The following is a 26,499-nucleotide window of genomic DNA, read 5'->3' as shown; positions in this document are numbered from 1 at the left end:
AAAGATTGCATTCATCTGGGGAATATAAAGAAACAAAATATGAGATTAATACCCAAGAATAGCTGAGATCAACACCAGGAGGATTACTCCATAGCTTAGAGGCCAGCCAGGCATTCTAGGGGAAAGGGCAGCTCAGATAGAGAAGGGAGCACCAAATAAAGGGTGTTTGGAGGATCCTCCCAGGAGGGGAGACGCATGTTGAAAGTAGACTATGGACTGAACATGTTTGCCACTCAAAGCCTCTTTTGCAGACCACAACACCCAAAAGGAGAGAGAGAACACAGGGGATTGCCCTGCCACAGAGGAAGGGTGAGATGGGAGGGATGGGGGTGTGAGGGATATTATCCATGGTGGTGGAAAATGGGCACTGGTGGAGGCATGGGTATTTGATCATTGTATAATCGAAACCCAAGCACAAAAAATTGTAAATCTACAACTGTACCTCATGGTGTTTCACTAAAAATAATAAAAAAATGATAATTCAAATAAAAAATTTTGTTACTAAAAATCAGCAAAATCAATCTTTTTTTGTCTTCTTGGACCACACTCAGCTATGTCCAAGTTACTCCCGGCTCTGCACTCAGGAATTACTTCTGGGTTTGCTTGGGGGACCATTTGGGATACCAGGGATTGAACCCAGGTCAGTGCATGCAAGGCAAACACCCTACTTGCTGTACTTATCATTCCGGCCCACAAAATCAACTTTTGGAAACAAATGATCAGCACAGCAAAGTAAGAAATGAAAATGGATTGGAGTACAGGTAATTTATAGAAAGAAAGCCAAGTTTCTCCCAGGTACTCAAGTGGAAAATGCCACTGTATTAGATGAGTCACAGTCACGGTCACAGTATTCCCATTATTCATTGATTTTCTCCAGCAGACCCAGTAATGTCTCCATCGTGAGACTTGTTGTTACTGTGTTTGGCATACTAAATATATCATGGGTAGCTTTCCAGGCTTTGCTGTGCGGGCAAGATACTCTCTGTAGCTTGCCGGGCTCTCCGAGAGGGGCAGAGAAATCCAACTAGGGTCAGACATGTGGGCCGCTTGCAAGACAAACGCCCTACCCTCTGTGCTATCGCTCCAGTTTAATTTTTATAATAAAGAGGCTTTACCAGAGCATATATAGAAATAAGCCCTAAATATTGAAAATGCATATATTGGACATTGTGGAATTAATGCCAAATTAAGTGCAAATGCATCAGAAAACCCTGGTTCCAGATGTCCAAATCCCGTTGATTTCTTTTTTATGCTAAATATGCACTAGCTGAAGCCTCCTGTCTCTGCAACCTGTTGTGGGGGTATTCCAGATAGAATTTGAGAGGCACATGGGTGTGAGGGATGCTCATCCACACACTAGTGAGATGGTTCTAGCTCAGAATCTGAACAAGAGTAAATCATAAAAGTTCAAGTGTTCCATCATCAAGGTGCATAGAGGGAGCACAGAACACTCCACATTTTGTCACCATGATGAGACATTTTCTATGTAGCAGCCCTGAGCCGGTGACTCTGAACATACATTCCTTTTGGATAGCTGCCTTAGCAGGCATGTCACCCTGTCGTTATTGTTTCTTTGTGTCTGGTTTTCTTTCTGGTATTGGCTCACACCTGATTTTACTCAGGGATCATTTCTGGCTTTCCACATGTGGTACTGGGGATCGAATTTGTATTGGTGGCATGCAGGACAAGTACCCTCCATCCTGTACTACTTCTCCAGCTCTGTGTCCATTTTTTTGAAAAACAACTCAGTGCTCAGTGCTCGGGGACATTTCCTCAAGTGGTGCTCAGAGCTTCACTCCTGGTAGCCTCCTTTTTAATGCAGTGAGAAAGCAAACTTTTGTTTCCTACATGCAAATCATGTGCTACAGCCCTTGAGGCAACTCCCAGGCCCAACATTTCATCACATTTCATCTCCTGCCCCCACGCCTGGCTGTCCTCTCCAGGGCCCCTTGGAGGGGAGCGGGTTGAGCTTTTCTTCCCCCCCCAGCCCCCCCGACCAGGGCTCCAGCAGCCGAAGACCTCCAGGACCAGCCACCACCATGCTGAGACCACTCTCCACACACATGAAGGTACTGGCAAAGGGACAAAGCCATGTGGGTTCGGGGGCCGAGATCTCCACGCCTACTCGGATTGGGGCTGAGCATCCTCCACCCAGATCCTCCAAATTCCAGTAGGCGGGGGTCACACCCACCAATTGGCCCCCTGGCGCTGTGTAATCCCATCAGCGGCCAAGACTCAGAGACTATAAAAACCAGCTTCCGGAACTGCGCGGCCGCGACATTTTATTATGACATCTTATTATCTCATTCCTACTTTGGACAAACTGGCAGGCTACCGAATGTAGCCTGCCCACACGGCAGAGTCTGACAAACTCCCTGTGGAGTACCCAATATGCCAAATACCAGTAACAATGATGGGTCTCATTCTCCTAAAGAGCCTTGAATATCATCGGGGCTAGGATGAAGGAGACGTTACTGGGGCCTGCTCTAGGCAATCGACGAATAACAGGATGATTTGTGAGTTGTGTGATTTGTGAAGGGGGTTAATATTTTTAAGATGTTATGTGATTTTTCCCCTTTCTTTACTGAATAACTATGAGATACATAGTTGCAAAGATGTTTATGTCATGGTTCAGTAGGTCATAATATATTACAACACCCATCTCTCCAGCAGTGCACATTCTCACCACCAATGTCCCCAGTTTTCACACTCAGCCCCACCTCCCCTCCAGCCTGTCTCTATAGCAGGAACTATTTCTCTCTCTCTCTCTCTCTCTCTCTCTCTCTCTCTTTCTCTCTCTCTCTCTCACTCTCTCTCATTTCTAGTGTCCTTGGGTTTTATTCCCATGGTTTTTGTTTTGTTTTGTTTTTTAGGCCCAAAAATGAGTGCAATCATTCCCTGTCTGTACCTCTCCTTCTGACTCATTTCACTCAGCAAGATTCTCTTCATGTCCATCCAATTTTTTGTTGGTGAGAATGCCATTTTGGAAAATGGGTCCAGCCATTATGGAAAAGAATTTAGGCATCCATCAGAAAACTAGAAATTGAACTAATATTTAAACCAGCAATTCCACTTCTGGAAATATATCCCAGAGGCCCAAAATTACACAAATAAAATGGCATCTGCATTTCTATGTCATCACAACTCTATTCCAAATAGCCAGAAACTGGAAACAATCCACGTGCCTGAGAACAGATAACTGGTTGAAGAAACTATAGTACACCTACACAATAGAATACTATGCAGCTATTAGGAAAAATGAAGTCATGAAATTACTTGGTTTTTAGCAAAACAAAGTTGGTCATGATTGGGTTTCAGTCATAGAATATTCCAACACCAGTCCCTTCAGCAGTGTGCAGTTAAATGTACACTGGTGCTGGAAACTATTTGTTGGAATTTAAATTTCTGGAAGCTGAGTATCTAAGAATACAGTGTCTCACACATTGATAGTGACTCTAATTTCTTCAAGCAAAAATAAATTAAAACAAAGTATAACAGAAACGAGGAATAAATCAGAGGAAACCTCCTGGACAAGTCACATAAGGAGTCATTACTCTGGGCTAGTGACAGAGCCAGGATTACACGTCTTCCTAGAAACAGTCTCCTGGTTAAATCTTACCATCATTTATCTCTCCAACATATATATAGAGAGAATTTGTGTGCACAGGAGATAAGGGCCTCTTGTACTTGTTTCTTCAGAGCCCTTAGGGACCCTCTGCCCTGTTTTGTCAAGATTAGGCAGGCAGAAGGTAAGGTGTGCTTTAAGAGATCACAAGATATCCAGTTTGAATGATCGGGAATCAAGAAAGTGAATCAGAGGAATTATTATCAAACTTTCTGATCCAGAATATGTCTGTCACAGGTTAAATTCAAATTTCTCAACATGGCCAAGAGGCAATATATACATTCAATAAAGCGACCTTTCTGAAACATCAGATTTGTTTGTTATGCTTCTCAACCTCGATCTGTAGTTACCCCTTTGGTTCTAACCCAAGACATTGCTAAGTGACTGTGCTCTAGAACAGAGCAATCTTTGCCCTTGTGCTTTGTCTGAGGCTATGTGTTTTCACTCTGATCACTCCCCGGGAAGATAGGAACTGAAGAATCAACATCTGTGAGGAAAATCTTATAGCAGTGGTTAGGGTGGAGGATGACTGTAAGTTCAAAAAGTGCAGACGTGTGATGCATGTGTTTTGGTGACTGACTGCTTCCCCATCCCCGCTGACTGATGGTGATGAGCAAATGAAGGAAGAAACCGCAGTCAGACTGGTTGTTGATCAATCATTGTTAATTCCAATCTCCACCCCATTCCAGACTCACGCTGCACCCCCATCCAGTCTCACAGCCTTAGTTATAGAGGAATGAAGAAAGGTTGGGGATAGCAAATGCCCATAGGTGTGGTAGCACAGTCAACATAAATAAAGTCCTTCCTTTCAGGGAAGCCTCTTCTAGGACAAAATCTCATCCTGCTAGGAGACCTTCCCAAGGGCTTATTTCTCCTATCCTTTGTCCATAACCATTTAAACAGTCATCTTCAATTTACTTCTTAATAATATTTCTACTCATTTTGTACGGACACAGTAAGATATATATTAAGCTCAAAGGGTGGCTTTCCTGGGGACATTTCACTATATATCCCAGACTACAGTCCTCAGGCCAGGTTAGTCTTTCCTAACCCCAGTATTTCCTTATTCAGTTCCTTCTTTTTGGGTCATTACAGAGTTTGTTCATGACTGTGATCTTCCAACTTATTTTAAGTTTTATGGCACTTGGTCTGTCCCTTTTTGATGCCAGGGTAGCTTACAGCTTGTCCTATTTCAATGCTTGGGTAGTTTATGTTTTGTCCTGGGTCCATCCAAGTACCTCATTGAGATCCTCCTTTTTGGTGTTAGGACCTCGGAGAAACAGAATCTTAAGTCAAGTAAATATGACGGATACCCAGGAGAAAATATTCTAAGTCAATTAACTCTCAAGTTGAACGAGCATAGAATTAATTGTTTTCCTGTGTCTATATAAAAAAGGACATTGCTCTAAAGTAAACTACAAAGGACATAAAGGAAATAGAAATTTCACTTACAAAGACATAATTCAGAGTCCTCTGAAGAATCTGACTTTACAAGCCACAGTGTCTGATTTGGGGGAATGAGTGATTAACAGGGGAAGCAAATTGCAAAAGAGAAGTTAAAAATAAAAACAGAGGAATGGGAGTGCTTCAGGAATGTCATGATGGGTGTTAATCAATAAACCTAAACTCCTTGTGTGAGAAAGGACAGAGGAGAATGGAGGAAACAAAGTTATCCAACAGATGACCACTCTGGTCCAATGGCCTTCAGAAGAACCCTTCTGAGGCTCATTCCACACAGGGGTTCAAGTCAATAATTAGTGGGGTGGGCACTAATGATCACAGTGGTGAGATGGTCAGAGGTGCAGCTGTCCCTGGAGTCTACCTTCATTTCTCACTTTCCCTTCTGCCTCAGGGCTCACATTCAAGGAACCAGTCCCACCCACATGACAGTCTGAGTTTAAATTTTAGAGACAGACTCACTGCCACCTCCCTTTTCTTTTCATCTTACTACATATTCATAGACAAATAGATACAAAGGACCAGAGAGGTAGCTCAAAGGGCCAGAGTTCAAACTGTGCATACTGGAGTTAGAATTTAATCTTTGGCACTGTATGGCTGACCCCAGAGAACCAAGTCCCAAGAATCTCAAGAGCATCATCAGATATGATGATAACCACTCTCATCAAACAAAAAAATAGAGATAGGCATCTTCTATAACTTAAGATACTTATCATAGAATAATTTCAGAGTCAGTAAGTTATATCCCAGTTCTCAGGAAGAAATTGTCCCACAGTGGTAGAAAAATCACACGCTCTAGTTATATCTTTAGAAGTTGCCCTTTTCCCTGGATGTGTGTGCTTATTTTGATATATACTTTGATAAAAAATATAAGAATATAGCATCAAATATGTAGCTATATCGAATATAGGTAAAAGCCAAATTGTTACCAGATGCCATTGAGGGTTGTGTACTAGGCAGGTAGTTGTACCTGCATGTCTGGATATACTCAAAGGCACCAGCCAGAAGAAATCGAAACTAGACCTGCAACCAACAGAGAACCTCAGTTGGAAACCCCCTCTTGACAACCTTCCTTCTAATCAGAACTCATTGGCTGAAGATGTTCATTTGTATAAGGCTCATCTTAGTTAGGGTGAGATATTCTTTTGATCTCTTGGTCTGTCTTGGCTACCCTCAGACTACTAGAACAGGGAGATCAGACGCTTTTACTTCTCTCTCCCTCTTTTTAAAAATTGGCTATGATCATAACATTTTATTTTATTTTTCCACTTTATTTAAACACCATGATGTACAGAATTGTTCATGGATGATTTGTTGCAGGCATTCAGTATCCCAACCCAATCCCAATACCCCTGTAATTTTTTTCTCACCATTGTCTCCATTTTCCTTACCACTCTTCAAGCCTGACCCTGCAGCGGGTCCAGAAAATTTATTTTATATTGGTTGTTACCACTAAATGGCAAATGGAATGATCAATAAAATAGGTTAGTGCAAGAAACTTTGTGAAAACTGTTGTATCTCACCTTGGGGACATTAAGTCATTTTCTGAAGATTTATTAAGTTCTTGTTACTAATTAATCCTTCTTGTTTTTAAACCTTTTCTTTGTTTTTGTTAGTTGAGCTTAATTGTCTTCTACATTACATTTCCATCTTTTTGTGATGTTAGTACTGTGAGACTGGAGATGTCCCTCTAGGACATCCAGAGTATCTAACTTGGCAATGGCTAAACTGCCTTTTTTTAGTGTTTCTAGCATCTCATTCTTTTTTTTAATGAATCACCGTAAGGTACAGTTACAGACTTATAAATTTTCGTGCTTATGTTTCAGTCATACAATGGTCGAGTACCCATCCCTCCACAGATGCCCTTTCTCCACCACCAATAATCCCAGTCTCCCTCCCACCACCCCCATCCCATCCCGCCCACCCCACACTGATTCTGTGGCAAGGCATTCCCTTTTGGTCCCTCTCTCCTTTTGGGTGTTGTGGTTTGCAATATAGGTATTGAGTGGCCATTAGGTTTGTTCTATAGTCTACTTTCAGCTCGAATCTACCATCCCTAGCTGGCCCTCAAGGCACCCTTTACTTGGGTATCCCTTCTCTATCTGAGCTGCCCTTTCCCCCAGCATGTGAGACTGGCCTCCAAGCTGTGGACCTATCCTCCTGGTACACATCACTACTATTCTTGTGTGTAAGTCTTGCATTCTGTTACTTTATATTCCACAAATAGCATTTAAATCTTGAAGCCCAAAATAACTGGACACCAATAATGTACTAGAAATATGAAAACACAGCCTCCGTATTAAAAAGAAGTTAATATTTGACTGACTGATGCAGATTATTATTTTAAGAAATAAAGGGTGACCAGTGAAACTGAAAGAAGAATAAAGGGAATATCCCAATACAGCCAAGCTTCTGATGAGTTTGTGGATGAGATGTTTTAACATTTTCACAAATTTCACAATAAATTCAGCCATTAGTTTTTCAAGCATTTGTTGTGCTCTTCCTTCAATACTTCTGCGTTAGAAAGTGTCCTTCTATACATATATATATACACACACATGTACATATATACGAATGTATAATTGTGAAAAATAAAAACTATTTTGTAGGTAAGTGGTGTTTTGTTCATATTACTATTTCATTGTTTTATCTTTGTAAGTTTCTTTTTATTGTTCTTTTTTGGTTTTGGTACGTCTCTTAGTTCACAAATTATTTTTTCAGTGACTGATCAGTCATTAGATCCATCCAATGTACTTTCTATATTCTATGCCAAAACATACATGTCTCGAAATTCAAAGGAACTTACTTTTAAATTTTGGGAGCCAAACCCATCAGTGTTCAGATGTTACTCCGGCTTTGTGCTCAGGTATCACTCTGGTAAACTCAGGAGGCCATAGGGGGTAACATGAAACAAACCTGAGTCAGCTGCATGCAAGGAAAGCACCTTACCTGCTGTACTATCTCTCTGGACCCTGAGGATCACTTCTGCCATGTGCTACTATCAAACTTCCCTGAACTCTCCCCACCATGTGTCCTGTTTCATTTTACTGTACAGCAGGTGAAAACTCTTTAGGAAACCAGTACTTTTACTGAGTCCGGGGGACTTTCTGATACCATTGCGACATTAATTTTCCATCACTTCCAAGGTGCTTAGCTGCTTGTACGTGAACCCAGACAAGCACACACACACACACACACACACACACACACAAACTTACACACAGACACATACACATACACATATACACTAATGGAGCACTTTCTTATCATACATATCTCACAAACCAATACCACATATAGCAGTATCAACAACAGAAATCAAAAAAACTCATAGACATACACCTTGCCACAAATCTGACTCTGCACATGTATTACACCATACATTGTACTCTTGTAAACACACATCACATACCACATCTACTGCATATATTACATCCTTAGAGATCCCCAACACCATGGCACTGTACAACCTATGTATTGTATTCATAAGACTTAGGAAAATTATGACATATAACCAGTATTTATGGTTTCTCATTCTTAGAAAGGAGATAAAAAGAAAGCAAAATGAATCAAAGAGCACAGGAATTTGCAGAGACCCAGTGTGTCATTCCCAGATTCAAATGAGCGCTCTTGTTTATTGCGAGAGATGTGTCCCCTGCTCCAACTCCTAAGGTTATCTTCCTGCTCCTTGGTCTCTCCCACCTCTGGGTATATTTTTCTGCAGGTGCTATGCACCTTGTCTCATTCTCAACCCTGCGATTTTGCAAGATCTGGCGCCCTCTCACACAGCAGGAAAAAAAGTGGGAAAGCAACTCTCTGGAACAACTCCTGTTAGGACATTGCTCCATTTCCCAGTTTGCTTGCTGGGGACTGTCTTCCCCTTCTCAATATTTTAGTGGTAAAATAGTGATTTATGTTTGCTTCTATGTTTTTCTGGATCATACCTGAGGGTGCCAAGAGGCTACTTCCAGCTGTATTGGGGCCATTTGCAATGCACCACATGGGACTGTGATTGACCCGAATGTAGCCATGTTTTCTGTCCTTTATCATGGAACTAATTTGGGATGTGTCAGCCCACGTGACTCCTCTGTACAAGGAGGCATCACCTGACCAGGCAAGAAGACCTCCTCTGTGAGCTGGTTGTTGTAGGGGGGTGTCATGTATCCTGTATTATGTGGGTCTGCCACCCCAGGATATGTCAGTATATGATGGTCAAGAACGGCACAGTTGTAGGATATCTGTGTGCAGTCATGGGGATGCAGAGCTGGGGGAACTTCTTACTTCAGTGGGAACAGAGGAGCTTTTTATCCCATTTTTCTTCAGTCTGACCTGCACCCGAGCCAGTCTATGATGGGCTGCACTCTGAGATTCTCCTGTGAGTCAGTGCCCTGGACCGCCCTCCACCATCTTCTCCTGTTTATCGCTTGCAGTAGGTACAGCTCAGACAGTGCTCAGAATGAAACCCTGTTCCTCTGCCTCCTTCTCTGCACTGTTGGACAACTGTATATTTATTTTGAAAGTGTGAACTGTATACTCTGATATCAGAGGTCATCTATACAAAAAGATTTGCTTGTGAGGAAGTCTAAGGTTTTCTTTGTTCCCAGTAAATCGTGACTCAGTTGAGTAGAATCAGGACTTTGGTCTATTTTGCTATTCTTTTTCTTCTTTTGGGTTACTCAGGGAGGTACTCAGGATTTACTCCTGGCTCTTAACTGAGAGATGGTTCTGGCAGTGCTCAGGGGCCATATGGGATGCTGGGGATTAAACCCAGGTCACCTATGTCCAAGAAGGTGCTCTCCTGGCTATCAGCTGTTTTGGCTCCTGCTTTGCTTCATTCAGATGCAGCAACTGAGTTGCCAAATGCTCCCCCCACCCCTTGACCAGAGAGCCTCCCCCCATCTCTCAGAGCAGAGGCTCGTGGTACTCCAAGCCAACAATACTCCTTGCTGGTCCATTTTCAGCTCCTGGGCTATCCAGGCTGCTCTGAAGATCTGAATCCCTGCAGAGGAATATTGAGGAGGTAGGAGACAGAGAAGCCGACAGACACAGTCCAGTGTGAATCTGTGTTCACAGGCCACTGTTACACACATCTCCCCACCCCTCATAAACTGTTAAAAAAACATGTGACTCGGGTGAACAAAGAAGTGTTGCCAAGTTTCATGGATTTCAGTGGTACATGGCAACAAGTGCAGAAAATCACAAGTCAGAGATTGTGAATATCATGTGAAGGTTACTTGATTGTAGATTCTGTGCTTGGCACCAAAAAAGAAAAGTTTCTATTTTCCTTGTCCTATCTCTATACTGATAAAATAGAGAGCGATTTATTTAGGTGTCTTTTTAAATTTTTTTTTGTGGGTCAGATTACTTTCGTTTCTGATAATCTCAGAGGACAAACACAGGAAATTGCAAAACTCTCGTCCGACACGTAGTTTCATTTATGATTTGAATCCTGTGAGAGTCAAATTCCCGTTAGAGTCTGAGAAGGTGGCAACAGCAGAAGGGACTGTCAACGAACAAGTGAGTGTCAGCTGGGTTCTCTGGAGTTCTGGGAATATTCAAGTCAAGCTTTGCTCCATGGAGGGATGCTGAAGTGTGTGTGACAGTGAGAGGAGGAAGTGGGGGCAGGGTGCTTATGGTTGTTCTGAGGAGAATCTCCAAATCTGAACATGGTCAGAACTTTGGTTTCTTGCTCTCTCTTTTATTCACTTTTTTTTTCACACCCTCCATGTCATAACTTAGATGACCAGAATATGAGGCAAGTGAAACCCCAGGACAAGCACCCTGGGGACTCAGAGGAGGAGGGCTCCTTTCTAGAAACAGAAAATATTTGGCAGAAGAGGTATAATGTCTCCCTTCTGAAAATAATTTAGTAAGGAAGACTCAAGAATAAATTCTCCAGTATTCAGTATGACTCATCATTCCATCAAGCACTGTCCTCCCCTTGTTCATAGATTTTGCTTGAGCAGGCTCAGTAACGTCTCCATTTTGAGACTTGTGTTACTGTTTTTGGCAGATCGAATATGTCATGGGGAGCTTGCCAGGCTTTGCCCTGTGGGCGAGATACTCTCGTTAACTTTCTGGGCTCTCCAAGAGAGGTGAAGGAATCGAACCCGGCTCGGCCGGGCTGGCTGCGTGCAAGACAAATAGCATGCCCTACCGCTGTGCTATTATGGTATCCTTTGAACTCTCATGTTTTCAATGCCACTCAATGACCGTGCAAAGGAAAGTCAGTCCCTAAATTTCCACCCACCTCCACCATCTCCCCACAACACTCTTGTGAGTGGGAATGAGGAACAGGGCAGGCTCTCTCAGTAGCTGTGGGGGGATGGTTTACTCTTTTGACCCTGAACTCTCTTCCCTGTACCAGGCTGTGATATTCCTGATGAACACTAGTTGATCTAGCAACCCAAAGTCCACACACACTTAGCCTCTGCTGCTGACTCTCTGCTCTTCACATGGTTGGTTATACCAACTCTCTGAGTTTGAGTTCATTTATTTGAACTTTCGAGAGACCATTTTATTGACTTATGTGTCACTCGCTATTGACATGGAGAAATAGCCCCAGTACAGAAAACTCCTATATTGAATTATCTTAATGGTCATTACTGAGAGTGAATAAGGAAACAACACAGTCTACCTCACAAAACGTACAGCAAGAGAGAGAAATCAGTAAAGAAATATGCAGCTGCTTACTCCATAAAGTTTAAAGACTAACAGTACAGGAATTTGCTCGAGGCCCTTTTAGGGCAAATTCCTGTACTGTTAGTCCTTTGTGAGATAAACTGTGTTGTTTCCTTATTCACTCTCAATAATGACCATTAAGATAATTCAATATAGGAGTTTTCTGTACTTGGGCTATTATACAGACTCAACCACATGAAGTCATCAAACAACTGAAATTTGACTAATTGTTATGAGCAAATAAATTTCAATTTCATTTACTACTATTTTTATATAAATACCATGCGTGAAAATGGAAATCATTTTCCACACGCAGATAAGTTACATATCTTTTCAATTTCATTTTCTTTTTGTCTTTCTCTCTCACTTTTTCTCTATCTTTCACTTTCCTTCCCTCCCTCCTTTTCTTTCTTTCTTTCTTTCTTTCTTTCTTTCTTTCTTTCTTTCTTAAATAAACCTTTAGGTGTGAAAAGGGACTGATGTTCAGGAAGGTCTTCAGTTATTACTTAGAAAATTCTATCTCTTTCATCTCTGCTAACAGATCAAATTTTGGAACATTTCAACGAGAAATCATGGCCTCAGTTATCAAGAAACTCAGGGAGGAAGCCACCTGCTCCAACTGCCAGCAGCTGATGACTGATCCAGTGGTTCTTGAATGTGGTCACAGCTTCTGCCATGCGTGCGTAATGAGCATCAATGAGAACCAGCAAGGGGACCAACCAGCGGAGGGAATAGCATTCTGTGCTCTGTGTATGCAGACATTTCAAATAGAGAGTCTCCGACCCAACAAGAAGCTGAAAAGCATCATTGAAACTATCAAGAAAGTGAACTGTGAAAAGTTGTGTGAGGAACATGGAGAGAAGCTTCACCTCTTCTGTGAAGATGATGGCCAGCTCATTTGTTTGTGCTGTGAACGAAAACCGCAGCACAAAGGACATGTCTTGGTTCTTGCTGAAGACGTCTGCGAAGACTACAAGGTAAGCGTGTGTATCAGAGGGCTTCTCAACTGTGTAAACTCAAAAAAGACAGCACTCTGGAGCACCAGATGTGTAAACACAAAAAGACAGCGGCAGCTCTATCTCTCCGGCTTCTGCATTGGGTAGTCTCATGCCATTTACCCCACTCCAGGGAAGTGATGGTGATGGGCAGGCGAAGGAAGGACTGAGAGCCAGGCTGGTTGGTCTTAGTTGCAATTTATTCCAATCCTCTCTCCATGCACTCCTGTTTCTCTCCTCTGTCTCCCTTCTGCTTCTTTCTCCCCCATGCTACTTTATTCTCTTCCTCGATGCCCCTTCATCCTCCTTCTGACTCTGGAATCTGAATCTTGATCCCCTTTCTCCTTCTCCTTCTGGAGTCTGGATCATGATTCCTTTTCCCAATTTAACAGTCTAGATAAATCCCAAAGAATGACTGGTTGGGATAACAATTACATATAGTTGTGGTCACAATCAATATGGGTAAAGTTCTCTCCCTCAGGGGGTAATTCTTGTAGGACAGATACCTTCTCAGCAGGACGACCACCCAAGAGCGGAATCCCATGGATGTGTTTCTCCTCTTCTTGTCCAACTAACATATAAGCATTCATAATATAAATCATTTTGTATGGATACAGTAATAAATAGCTTAAGCTTATAGAATTGCTCTCCTAGAGCCATCTCGATCTCAGACTACAGTGCCCAGGCCAGATATTCTTTCCTATCCCTAGCAGAGTCCTAGCCTCACTGTTATTTTTGGTTCATGACAGCATTTGTCTATGATCAAGCTCTTAATTTATAGTTAAGAATTGTGGCACTTTGGTCCGTTCCATTTTGATGCCAAGGGAGCTCACCGCTTGCCCTGGGTCCATTCACTCTCTTGTCAGGACCCTGCTTTGGGGGTGGTAGGAACTAAGGGCAACTGAGGCTTAAGTCAAGAAAGCAGCTGTCCCAGAGTGAGTAATCATGATCACGCTCATCCAGTTGTTCGTCGATTGTCTTGAGCAGGCACCAGTAACATTTCCTTCGCCTTAGCCCTGAGATTTTCAAAAATGCCATATTCAAGGCTCTTTCATTTTAGGAGAATGAGACCCATCATTGTTACTGGTATTTGGCATATTGGGTACACACAGGAAGTTTACCAGACTCTGCCATGTTGACAGGTTACATTCGATAGCCTGCCAGATTGTCCAAAGTAAGAATGAATTAATAAGATGTCGCGCGGTCGCAAATGCGGCCACGTGCTTCCAGGAGCTGAGTTTTATAGTCTCTGTTTCTTGGCCGTTGATGGGATTACACAGCACAGGGGGTCAGTTGGTGAGTGTGACCCCTGCCTACTGGAAGATGGAGGATTTCGGTGGAGGATGCTCATCCCCAATCCGAGCAGGGTTAGAGATCTCAACCCCGGAACCCACATGCCTTTGTTTCTCTGCTGGTACATTTATTTGTGTGAAGAGTGGAATCAGCATGGGGGTGACTGGTTCTAGAGGTCTTGGGCTGCCAGGGCTCTGTTCGGGGCCAGGAGGGAAACTCAACCCACCCCGCTCTGAGGGGCCCTGGCAAGGACAGCCTGGCGTGGGGCAGGTGACTCTGCGGGAGTGAATAATATCCAAGGACAATTAAATAATAAGTTACAAAAGCATAATATTAACTGTCTTCCTGTATCTATACAAAAAGGACGTTGCTTTAAAGTAAACTATTCATAAGACATAAGGAGAGGAGAAAGACAAAACTTAACTCAGACATGTAAAATAATAGATTTCTGAGGAATCTGATCTTACAAGTTAACATAGTCTGATTAGTGGAAAAAGCTGATTTAACTGGTTGGGGAGAAAAGCATAGGAAGAGTTTACAGATAAACACAATGGGGAGTGCCTCAAGAGCACTGTAATAAACCTGAGTTCCTTGTGGCAAGGGAGGAAGGACAAAGCAATGTCATCCTACACTCAACCACCTGCTCTTGTGGGACTCCCTGACAAATGAGCTTTTCAGTTTGAGGTCCATGATTATATTTGGTAAACAGTGCTTTCAGTATGTCATTAGATAAATATTAGTTAAGGATCCATCACTGCTGCATTAGTGCCTGATTGTTCATTCTAATTCCATCTCGGTGAGCCTGGCAAGCTACCGAGAGTATCCCCCACACACGGCAGAATCTGAGAGCTATCTGTGGTGTATTCGATATGCTAAAACCAGTAAATACAAAGGGTTTCATTCTGCTGACCCTGAAAGAGCCACCAATATGGCAGCATTAAGAAGGATGAGGAAGGAGAGGCTGATAAAATTTCAAGGCCAAACTAAGCAGCCAAAATGAAGAAGGGCAAAAATGAGTGTCTGTATTTTCAATGCACGTATACTGGTGTCACATGCATCTATCGAGGACCTGACGGTGCAAGTGCAGAAGATCAAGTACGACATCATTGGTATGACTGAGATGAGAAGGCATCAATCACATCACACCGTCTTTGACCCTGAAGAACTGTTCCTCGGATCATGCGACAAAAGAGGCGTTGGAGGTGTCGGTGTCTTGTCAAAACGAATTTGGCCATAAATACCTAAAAACCTGAATTGGACAATTAGACTTGAATAGATGTGGCTCACTGCTGACATTTTCTATCTTTATTGTATACTCACCAACATCCAATTATGATGAAGGAGAAATTGAGAAGTTCTACATTGAGCTGGAGAAGGTCAATAAACAAGACTACACCTTCTACAAGATCATTTTCGGTTATTTTAATGCCAAGTTAGGACTGGGAAGATCAGCCGAAGAAGTCCACATTAGGACCCATGGCTTAGAATGGAATGAACAGGGTGAGAGACTGAGTTCATCTTGTTGACCAAGACCATTCATGGTAACTCACAGTTCCAGAAGACTGAATTTAGACGTTAGACATGGGAGTCTCCAGGTGGACAGTTCCACAATGAATTTAACCATATCATATTCAATCAACGGTTTTGCTTGACCGATGTCACTGTTGTCCCAAAATTCCAAATGGGTTTGGACCACCCTCTCCTTTGTGCAAAATTTGACTTCATTGAGCAGGGAGAAAGGGCTGCAAAGTTTAAGAAGAAAACTCCTGTAAAGACCACGAACTGGGAGTTCTTTGTTCGTATTGTGCCAACATGGGAAGATGCCATCATTTACAACATCGAGGAAGACTATAGTTGACTGGTTCAGCACCTCCATGACAGAGAGAGGGACCCTGAGAGAGAGAGATAGCCACAAAAAGATGCCTGCATTCAAAAAATCTTGTACTCATTAACCAAAGAGGCTTGGCGAAAGCCTCAGGCAACAGCAAGCAAAAATTCGAGCTTACAAAGCAGTGCTGAGAAGCGATGAAGAAGGCTTCAAAGAGAGAAGAGCAGCAGTGCTAGCAGATGCGGCAGAAGCCAGGAAAAGCATTCACAACACCTGAATATTGTCTGTCGTCTACAAGCTGTTAACTTGACTCATACTAAATAGGATTGGCAGAACACTAGATGAAGGACAATCATGGAAGCAAGCTGGATTCTGAAAAGGATTCAGCACGATCGACCATATCCACACAATAACCAAGCTCATTGAGGTTTCTTGGGAGTTCAAGATGCCACTCTGTCTAACGTTCATTGATTTAAAGAAGGCCTTTGATTCTGTTGAGACTGAAGTGGTCATTGAAGCCCTAGCCAAACAGGTCGTTCAAACTCAATATATCAGGATCCTCCATGAGCTGTATTACAGATTCACTACCAGGATCTTACCATTCTACAAGGAAGTGATCATCCATGTCAAGGTTGGTGTATGGCAGGTTGATACCATTTCACCGAAACTCTTCAGTGCCAAACTCGAGAATTTCATATGACAACTGGAATGGGAAGAAATGGGAGTGAAGAGAGAAGGTCGGCCACTATACCACCTCCTTTTCACGATGACATCATTCTAATAGCACCAAACATTAGCCAAGTGGCACAAATGCTAACCAAAGTCGACTGTGAGTGTGCAAAACTCTGACTCCAGCTGAATCGACAAAGACAATGTTTATGAGAAACACTCTCATTTCTGATTTTCCATTTGCTCTCAATGGAATGAAAATCTCCAAGTGCAACAGTTATCTCTACCTCGGTTGAGAAGTCAATATGACGAATGACCTAGCACCTGACTTGCACAGGAGGAAGAGAGCAGCTTGGAACACCTTCAAGAGCATTGAAGAAAGAGCTATGAGGAAAAAGAACCTTCAGTTCTGGGCACATCTCTTTGATTCCACTGTTCTTTTTGCATTAACATACACCTTAGAGTCCTGGGTCCTACGAAAACAGGATGAGAACACTATTCAGGTCTTCCAAAAAGGAATCAAAAGAGCAATGCTTGGAGTATCACTTCACTCAAATAAGAGAAAGAATCTTGAGTTCCGACCTCTGTTGGCAATCAAGAATCAAGGATGCTGTCTTATTTGCCAAGGTTTTGAAAATCAGATGCGCTGGACACATAATTTGGAAATGACCGCTGGACTAGAGACATATGGACAGGATTCCACTGGACGTCAAAATATTGCGTGGCCGCCCACCTTCAAGATGGTCAGACTTCTATGTCAAGACACTGATTGACTGGTTTGAGGCTTCTTGTGTTCCTGGAGTGAGCAGACGCCATTGGGCTACAATAGCATGAGACAGAGATGAATGGAGAAGAAACTGGCAGCCGCTCAAGCAAATCGATGTGTAACTGGATGTCAAGTGATCAAGTTATCAAGTGAACATATTAAATCCTGTTCCCATTAAAATCGCTTTCATGGAAGCAAGAATCTATTAAAAAGCAATATTTTGATTTTAGAATCTAAGAATTCTCCTTTGATTTCACAGTTGCATCCTCTAAAAGGTCAGCAGCCATCCTCCTGCATGGGTTGTTTCTGCTTTTGGCTTCCTGCTCTTTCCCTTTCTGCACCATCACAGAATGTGTCATGAATTTCCAGTTATCTTCCCTTAATTATCTGTGTGTGTCAGCGATTATTCTATAATACTTGTGATCTGGTTGCGTGGCAATATTTCTCTGGAAAGACTGCTGTGTTTCTAATCTACTGGAATTAGCAGTAGACATTCTTGTAATTACCCTACACATATCTACCTTTTAATAGTCCCTGGAATAACAACTTAATCCTTTTGAAAATGTAATTCTGAAACCAAAAACTGATATTAAATATAAATCACCTTTTCTGCGATCAAATAGCTTCCTTTATAAGTATACAGACTCAACAAGCATTCAAAGTTACTGCAACTTGAAGAGTATTGAATGTCCTATAGTACTAGAATTCACATTAAACACTTAGCAAAAAGTTGAAAAATATGTGTACTTTCTTAATATTTTTCAGGAAAAGCTACAGAAAGCAGTGACAAAATTGAGAGAAGATGAGTCCCTATGCAACAACCTGAAGTTGTTCCTAAGAAAACAGAGGACAGAATGGGAGGTAAGAAAACTAAAGTGATTGGTCAACCTGTTTATCAACTAGATCAGTTTTGGAGATGAGTGGACATAGACAGAATAATTGATTATTGTCCCTCAACCAGACCAAATCGATAAAGCCTAGAGAGAAACTAAAATTTGTTTTTTTAGAACACTTATACTTCCATTTCTAGTTCTCTTGCTATACTTCACAAACATATGATAATAGGTCTAGTACCATAATCAAGTCCTTTACCTTTCCTGATCCTTAATTCTCCATCACCTTGGCTGCTCCCACATTTAAATGTCTGCCTTCTGGTCATGACTGAGGATCAGATAATATAAGACAATTTTCATTTTGAATGCTTCATGGGAATGTCATGTCACAGAAGCCCAGCAAGCTTCCTTTGGTTGAGTGTTGGTTCAAATAGGCATAGGACAAAATTTTCCATGTTCATCATTTTTGGTGTACAGTTTCTTGGCACTAAGTATTTCTATGGCTCAGAAACCCTTCCCACTACCCGAGTGCTGAAATTCTTTAATACTTCAAACTGGAAGTCTGTAAGCATGCACTAAGGCCTCACTGATCCTTTCTCCTAATTCTTGGCAACAATACTACCTATCCTGCCTCTACGAATTTTACTTGGGTCCTCTATAGAGGATTAATATTAACTGTTTTTCCTGCTTTTGGGGGCCACAACTGTAGGTTCCCAGGACACACTCATGGTTCTCTGCTGAGAGATCACTCTTTGAGCAGCTTAGGGAATTGTACTGGCTCCTGGGGTTGAATCCAGGTGGCTGCATAAAAGACAAGCACCCTGCCTGCTGTACTGTCTATCTGCTCAGATACCAATTTTATCATTTTCCTCTTTATTTCCTTCACTGAACTTAATATACTCCCTTTCTTCCATGCAGTCAGCGTTTCCTTTCTCATTGAGTCTGAATAGTAATCAGTTGAGTTTACAGATCTTATTTTGCTCATTTCTTCACTTAAAAATCAACACTTGGTTTGCATTTTTAAACTTTTTGTGTTTAGGAGAAGGTCAAGCTTCAGAGACAAAAAATCCAGTCTGAATTTGAGAATCTCCGTAGCTTTCTACACAATGAGGAGAACCATTTTCTACGGAGGCTGGGGGAAGAGGAGGAGCAGACTCTGAGGCAACTGCAGGAAGGTGAAGACAAGGTGGAAAAACAAAGCCAGGAACTGAAAAACCAAATCCAGGAACTTGAGAAGAAATGTCAGGGCACAGTCCAGAATTTGATGGAGGTAATATATATTATTAAGCTACCGTGATTTGTAATGTTGTTCATAATTGAGTTCCAGGAATACAATGTTTTGTCACCAATCCCACCACCATTGTTCACTTCTCTTCATCAGTGTCTCCAGGTTCCCACCAACTCCCATTTTGCTGCCTTGACAAGGACATTTTGGAAGTTCAATTATTGAATTTATATTTTATGGTACAGTGTTATTAGCTCTAGGGTCTAGATATATTCATATACCTATTCCTTTCCTACATGTTCAATGCATCTGGCTCCTGCCCATTTACCACCCACCTGCCATTTCTTACATCTGCCTTCATTCTTTCCTTCCCTGTTCTTCCCATACCATGATACCATGTTAAGTATAGTCTAGGTATTTCCTCCCCTCCTTTACCTTTCATTCCTGTGTCCTTTTAGTCTATATACCACAGATAAGTGAGACCATCCAGTATTTGTGCTTCTTCTGACGTACTTCACTTGATATGATATCCTTCAGTTTGATCCAACTTGCAGCAAATTGCTTGCTTTCACTATTCCTTGCAGCTACAAGGCATTACATTGTTTAAGTAGGTCATACCTTTATTATCCACTCCTCTGTCATTGGACAACTGGGTTGATTCCATCCTAGGTCTTGTTAAATTATGCAAAATAATTCTGTGCATATGTCCTTTGGAATAAATGTTTTAGTGTCTAAAAGGTACATATCAAGAAATGGAATGGTTTCTTCAAAAGGAAGCTCTATTCTTACTTTTCTGAAAAATCTCTGTACTGTTTAGCCTAAGGTGAAAGCATTTCTACCAGAAGTGGATGAGAATTCCTTGTTCACTTCATTCCCTCCAACACAGTGTTTTCAGTTTTTTTGATATATGCTATTCTCACTGCTGTGAGATAATATTTCATTATTGTCATGACTTGAATTTCCCAGATAAGGAAAAAACATTTTTTTGTGTGTCTTTTGGCCTTACATCTGTTTTCTTCAGAGATGTGTCTGTTGATTTCCTCTATCACTATATATATCTTTTCCTCTCCCCAAATTTGATAGGCTTTTGGGATATTTTGTTGTTGCTCTTGGTGAGTGCTTTATATATCACATATATTAATCCTTAATCTGGTGTGTCGATTTGAATATTTTCTCACATTCATATGGTTTTTTTTCACTGTTAGCCCATTTTTCTTTTGCAATGCAGAATTTCTTAACTTGATGCAGTTATGTTTGTATATACTTGTTGCCTTTGCCAAGGAATTGTATCATTTGGAGATGATACACTTTGATCATTTGAAACTTTGAGTTTCAAATCTTGAAGTGATCTACTCATATTTTCCTCAGTGCAAGTTATGAATTCTAGTGTCATCTCAAGGGCTTTGATCCACATTGAATTGACTTTTGGGTAAGGAACAAAACATGGATCCAGCTACTTTTTTTCACTTTTTGTTATGCATTTTTTCCCAACACATTTTCTTTTTTTGCCCTTTGAGTCACACTCGGCGATGCACAGGGTTTATTCCTGGCTCTCCACTCTGAAATTACCCCTGGCGGTGCTCGGGGGACCAAAAGCGATGCTGGGAATTAAACCCTGGTCAGCTGCATGTAAAGCAATTGCCCCACCCTCTGTGCTATCGCTCCAGCCCCCAATACCATTTTTTAAAGAGCCTTTTCATATTCCGCATCATGTACTCAGCTTCTTGGTCAAAATTTAGTTGCTGTAGAAGTAGGGATTTAGCAATAGTGCAGCGGTAGGGCATTTGCCTTATGCGCAGCCAGCCAGGAGAGCCCGGCAAACTACCAAGAGTATCTTGCTTGCACGGCAAAGCCTGACAAGCTACCCATGACGTATTAAATATGCCATGCACAGTAACAATAAGTCTCAAAAATGGAGACATTACTGGGCCTGCTCGAGCAAATCATTGAACAACGGGAGGACAGTGTTTGTTTGTTTTTGGCAGTACTTGATTCTATTACATTAGTCAGAGTCTATCCTAATTTTGTGAGAGAAGATAAGTTTGTTAGAAAGTTTGTAAAGACTGACAAAAAAAAACTGTCAGATTACTTAGAATTGCCCATTGGCCAGAAAGATAGTATAGCAGGTAGCATGTTTACCTTGCAGGTAATGTAACTGGGTTAGATCCTGGTATCATGTATGGTTTAGAGCTCCACCAGGAGTAATTCTGGAAAACTGGCCAGAAGTATTCCTGAACACTGCTAAGTATGGTCCCCAAACAACAACAACACATTTCCATTAATTCTGATATTACAATATTGTATTTCTCTTAGGAACTCCACAAGTTTGTAGTATGTACTCATGGAGTTGAATAAATATGTTCCCTTGATGTGAACAGTGGGACTGGAGTGATAGCAAAGCAGGTAGGGCGATTGCCTTGCATGTAGCCAACATGATCAACCCAAGTTTGATTCCTCCGACCCTTTTGGAGAGCCCGGCAAGCTACCAAGAGTATCTTGCCCTCACAGCAAAGGCTGGCAAACTACCCGTGATGTATTTGATATGCCAAACACAGTAACAAATGTCACAATGGATATGTTACTGGGCCGACTCGAGCAAATCAATGAACAACGGGAGGACAATGACAGTGACAGTGATGTGAACAGTGTGTTTTTTTGATAATCCTGGTATAAATGTTGCTGCCATTAATTTGTGTCCATTTCATGTTCATGCTTCAAAAACACTGTCAAATTGTTTCCTCAAAGTTTCATATGGATGGCAGTTGATAAAGGGAGACAGCTAAAACCAGTGATAATCTTGTCCTAAATGTGGCTGTAAAATCCTTATTCCATGAGTTCTAATGGGGCTTCACCTGCATCAAAGATTCAGGCAGCAAGATAAATACCTGCAACTGTTTATCCTAGTTCATCCAATAAAACTGTTAGCTTCTTAACTGAGATTCCAGCATCTATTGGAATGTAATATTTGCTACAACCCCATACTGAAACAGTTGCGAGGGATTAGTGTGGATTCAGCATTAAGGACTTTTAGGATATATAACTCTAATGTAGAAGTTTCTTGGTGGAAATCATGTTCATGAAAGCAAGAGCTGCCCTGGGGACACTGCTGCCCCTCTTCTTCAAGCAGTCCATACTTGAAATTGCAGACACTAAAGACCTTCAGAATTTTCTACAAGCAAAATAAAAGGTTCAGGTATTCTAGACATGGTACCATGCAAATATGCTTTGGAGACTGAGATAAAATTGCAGTGTTAGGAATCCATTCATATCTAAACCTGTGTTCACTTTCCTTTCACTTGAAGAGTGTTTATAGAGAGCAGCCCCATGTGACAAGCCCTAGGAACTACTGATGTTTCTATAGTCTCATTTGGTCTTTGTTTCTCTACAGGGTGTGAAACTCACCTTGAGCAGGTGAGTGGGGTGTGAATGCAGGAGGGCAGGGGTGTGGGTCTATGGAGACTAACAGTAAGTCCCTCTGATGGCATCTCTGGTCCTGCTTATTCAGGAGTTTTGATGTGAAGCTGGAATTGCCAGAGGTCATCTCTTTGGACCTTCATACTGTGTGTAATGTTTCTGAGCTTTACTTTGATGTGAGGAAAATATTAAAGAGATATCAAGGTAGGTCAATTAATGTATGTCCTAAATTGTAAGGGTGGAAGGGACTTTACAAGGAAACAAAGTCCCTTAACAGGGTCACATACACAGTGTGTTTAATTATTTTCAGTAGAGTGTCACACTCATCCTCATCTAACCCAGTGCTTTGCCAGGACCCTAGCATTCTGTTCATGTGTGATGACCCTTCATGTTTCTTATTTACCACATTGTACTGCATCAGTACAGAACAATTACCTCAACCCATTTGCCTTTTTGGAAAAGGAAATAATTCCCAGTTTTCTGTCAAGTGGATTGTCATAAAAGAAGTGAAACTGCCGGATGCGTTTAGAACATTGTCTGATGTGACATTTATTATTTTTTATAATGTAGTAGCACTGCTATTTATTCAGCCATTGATTAAGTTGATTGAATTGGGCGTGAACGCCACACTACTATTTGTTTTTCATTTTTTAATTTTATAACTTCATTCACAATGTGTGATTACATTCAACATTCTAACACCAATCCCACCACCGTTACATCTTCTCATCACCAAATTCAGAATGTTTCCATCCCAAACCCCAATCCCTGTCCTAAATCACAACCAAATAATATATTTCATATGATCCATTATGAAGAACTGCATGTGGGAGCCTAAATTCCAAAGAATGAGTAAAATGAATTATATTAGTAAAAATCCAGAGGCACACCGATGCCCTGTTATTGGGAGATGTGATTTACAGAACACTGGAAAAAAATTTGAAGTTTTTTAATGTCTTCCTGATTGTACTTGGGGGAACAATGTGATGCCAAGCATTGAATTGTCTGCATGTAAGGCCAGTTCCTTACCTAATTATTATCTATCTGCACCCTGTACAAAATTTCATTTGTAGAATGTATCCTTGTATAACATCATTATGTTTATTATTTTATTTATTTGTTTGTTTTTGCTTTTTGGGTCACACCTGGTGATGCACAGGGGTTACTCCTGGCTCTGCACTCAGGAATTACTTCTGGTGGTACTCAGGGGACCATATGTGATGCTGAGGATCGTACTCGGGTCAGCTGCATGCAAAACAAATGCCCTATCCGCTGTACTATCACTCCAGCCCTCAACATCATTACCTTGAGGCTATCTCATATTGCCACAGGTGTATCATGATTATCCCTGTGATGGCACACTGGGCTCTTGGGTACTACAACAATGCTGTACTAGAACTTTCTAGTCCTGCAGCCTGCTGTCCTGCAGCTCTTGTTTTGAAGGAAATAGAGTTTGAGCCTGTTTCCAGGCTACTGGTGTGAAAAAAGCAACATGCATTCCCACCAACTATTTAAAAAATTAATTTTTCTGTGCTCTGTACTCTATGATATTTGCACAGCATTACATTTTATATCGTTTGCCATCATGCTCCCATAGCAATCATTTTTACTGTACAGGTGAGAAAAATAAAACCCAAGGGATGAAGTAACTGCTGTATATAACACCAACAGGAATAGGTGCACTTGAACGCAGATTGGTTTGATATACAGCACAACATGTTTTCAGTCGAGAAAAAGCATATCCTCTACCCTTTTATTTGTTTGTTGATTTTTTTTCAGTCAGCGTGACTCTGGATCCAGAAACAGCTCATAGTGACCTACTTCTGTCTGAGGATGGGAGAAAGGTGATTGGTGGTCATCCACAGAAGAAGCCACACTCTGCCAGCAGATTTACTGCCTTAACTGCTGTCCTGGGTCATGAAGGCTTCACCTCAGGAAGACATTACTTTGAAGTAGATGTGGGGGAAGAAAGTAAATTGTGCGAGTTTGGAGTTTGTCAGGACAATGTGCCGAGAGACTCTAATATGAAGTCTCTCATACAACCTGACTGGGGATTCTGGGCCATCAGAAAATGCCAAGCTGAGAGAGGCTTACAAGCTCTTACCTGGCCACGAACCTCCCTTCATCAGGAGTATCTCTCGGTTGTAGGGGTTTTTGTGGACTATGAGGCCGGACTTGTCTCCTTTTACAACATGGAAACTGGCTCCCACATCTTCACCTTCCCCAAGGCTTCCTTCTCTCACCCTCTCCGGCCCTTTTTTCTGGTCTATTCATCTTCTTCTCTGTCCATGTCTCCCCCGGATATATTGGTAAAGAAGCAAAGTCCCCTCCACTGACTATCCAGGACAGAAATTTTGATGTAAATCCTTAGGGACAAACACTTGACTTATATTCCTTACTAATCTTTTTATATATCAAGAGAATAATGATGTGCTTTGGGGTACTTCATACGTCTGCATTAAATTAAATTATATGAAGACTGATAATATGGCCACCAATAAGCCTGAGCTGAGAGAAAACCCCCCAAGTCAGTGCTCATGGCCTCTCCTGCATAAACTGCTTCAACAGGTTTAGACCTTCAAATGTTAAGAGTTGTTCAGTGAAACCAGCAATGAGAAGGTTTATGTTATATTTCGCTTCAGACCATTTGAACACTTCGGAGAGGAGAAAGCAGTGGGCAGAAGAGATAGTACAGGTGGTGGGTCACTTGCCGTACACTCTACCAATCTCTGTCCCATTATGTGCATCACATATAGTTCTCCAGGACACAGCTTTGTCCTAGGAGAAATCTGGAGTGTACAGAGTATGAATGGGAAGGACTGTTGAAGTCAGAGGCAGGGGCAAGGGCAGCATCTCGGCACTTGTGGGGTCTGACTTGCTTATGCCCAGGCGTGGCCTGGAATGACTTCCAGAACAGAGTGTGAATCTGACACTAGCAGGACCCCACAGTGCACACAAGCACCCTCGTCTAGCAGGGAGGTACTCCACCTAGCAAATCCATCTGGGGAGTAGCCCCTCCAGATTCCTGCTTAGTCAAAAAAGACATCATTAAGCTGATTGATCAGAATCAAGATAAGGCCATGCTCTTTATAACACGGCCGACTTCTCATTGTCAAAGGCTCTTTTTTCAGTATTAATGTATATTTTGTTATTTTGGTTTACAGGTAAGGTATAGGCCCTCCCGTTGATCGTCGATTTGCTCGAGCGGGCCCAGTAACGTCTCCATTGGAGACTGTGTTGTTACTGTGTCTGGCAGGGTTAGAGAACCTAGGATGGGGAGGGGGAAGCTTTCTGGAGTCATTTGTTTTCTGTTCCCCACAATGCATTCTCATGGTCACCTCTGGGTTCACCGGTCCCCGGAGTATGAGAGGTTTACCTTTCTACTGGGCTCAGAATGAATAGTCCTCAGCTCATCTCTCCTTCCAGTGTCCTGCTGACCTGTCTCTCCTAGGCATGCTTGGAGGCCTGCAGGGCTCAGGGTAGATGGACTCTGCTCAGAGGAAATCCCCTACCCTCAGCATTTCGGTTTCTTTAACTTTGTACAACAATACTATCAGTCAAACATTACTGTAACCAATTAACTACTGTATAATAAAACTTTTTTAAAAATTGCTATCTTAAAGAATCTGATTCTTAAAAAAATGCTGGTTAAAAATGATAATTCAAGGAACAAAGGATTATGTTACTAAAAATGAGCAAAATCAACCATTTT

The 26,499-nt window shown here is 41.7% G+C and overlaps 1 protein-coding gene across 2 annotated transcripts; it reads left to right on the top strand.

Moving 5' to 3' along the window:
* The first annotated feature begins 10,511 nt into the window (after window positions 1–10,511).
* On the top strand, window positions 10,512–26,379 carry LOC130040397 (E3 ubiquitin-protein ligase TRIM38-like). 2 transcript variants are annotated; one of them, XR_008794992.1, is made up of 8 exons: window positions 10,512–10,600; window positions 12,306–12,741; window positions 18,081–18,176; window positions 19,188–19,418; window positions 22,762–22,784; window positions 22,879–22,991; window positions 24,567–25,951; window positions 26,044–26,379. XR_008794992.1 is itself a non-coding variant. In XM_056132469.1 (7 exons), the coding sequence occupies exons 2-7, from the start codon at window positions 12,337–12,339 to the stop codon at window positions 25,121–25,123; spliced, it is 1,425 nt and encodes a 474-aa protein (XP_055988444.1). In that variant the 5' UTR covers window positions 10,512–10,600; window positions 12,306–12,336; the 3' UTR covers window positions 25,124–26,379. The 2 variants fall into 2 exon arrangements, 1 of the variants encoding a protein (XP_055988444.1); XM_056132469.1 differs by having other exon boundaries at window positions 24,567–26,379.
* The last annotated feature ends 120 nt before the right edge of the window (window positions 26,380–26,499 follow it).

This window comes from Sorex fumeus, unplaced genomic scaffold, assembly GCF_029834395.1.
Source record: "Sorex fumeus unplaced genomic scaffold, SorFum_2.1 ptg000094l, whole genome shotgun sequence".
NCBI lineage: Eukaryota > Metazoa > Chordata > Mammalia > Eulipotyphla > Soricidae > Sorex > Sorex fumeus.
This window is presented reverse-complemented; position numbering and strand designations above follow the sequence as displayed.

What these genes read in the sequence shown, in the direction of transcription:
- LOC130040397 (XM_056132469.1), top strand. Translation starts at nt 12,337, where the DNA reads ATGGCCTCAGTTATCAAGAAACTCAGGGAGGAAGCCACCTGCTCCAAC. An exon ending in CAGTCCAGAATTTGATGGAG is followed by an intron (nt 19,419 to 22,761) that starts GTAATATATATT and finishes GTTTCTCTACAG; the next exon opens with GGTGTGAAACTCACCTTGAG. An exon ending in AATATTAAAGAGATATCAAG is followed by an intron (nt 22,992 to 24,566) that starts GTAGGTCAATTA and finishes ATTTTTTTTCAG; the next exon opens with TCAGCGTGACTCTGGATCCA.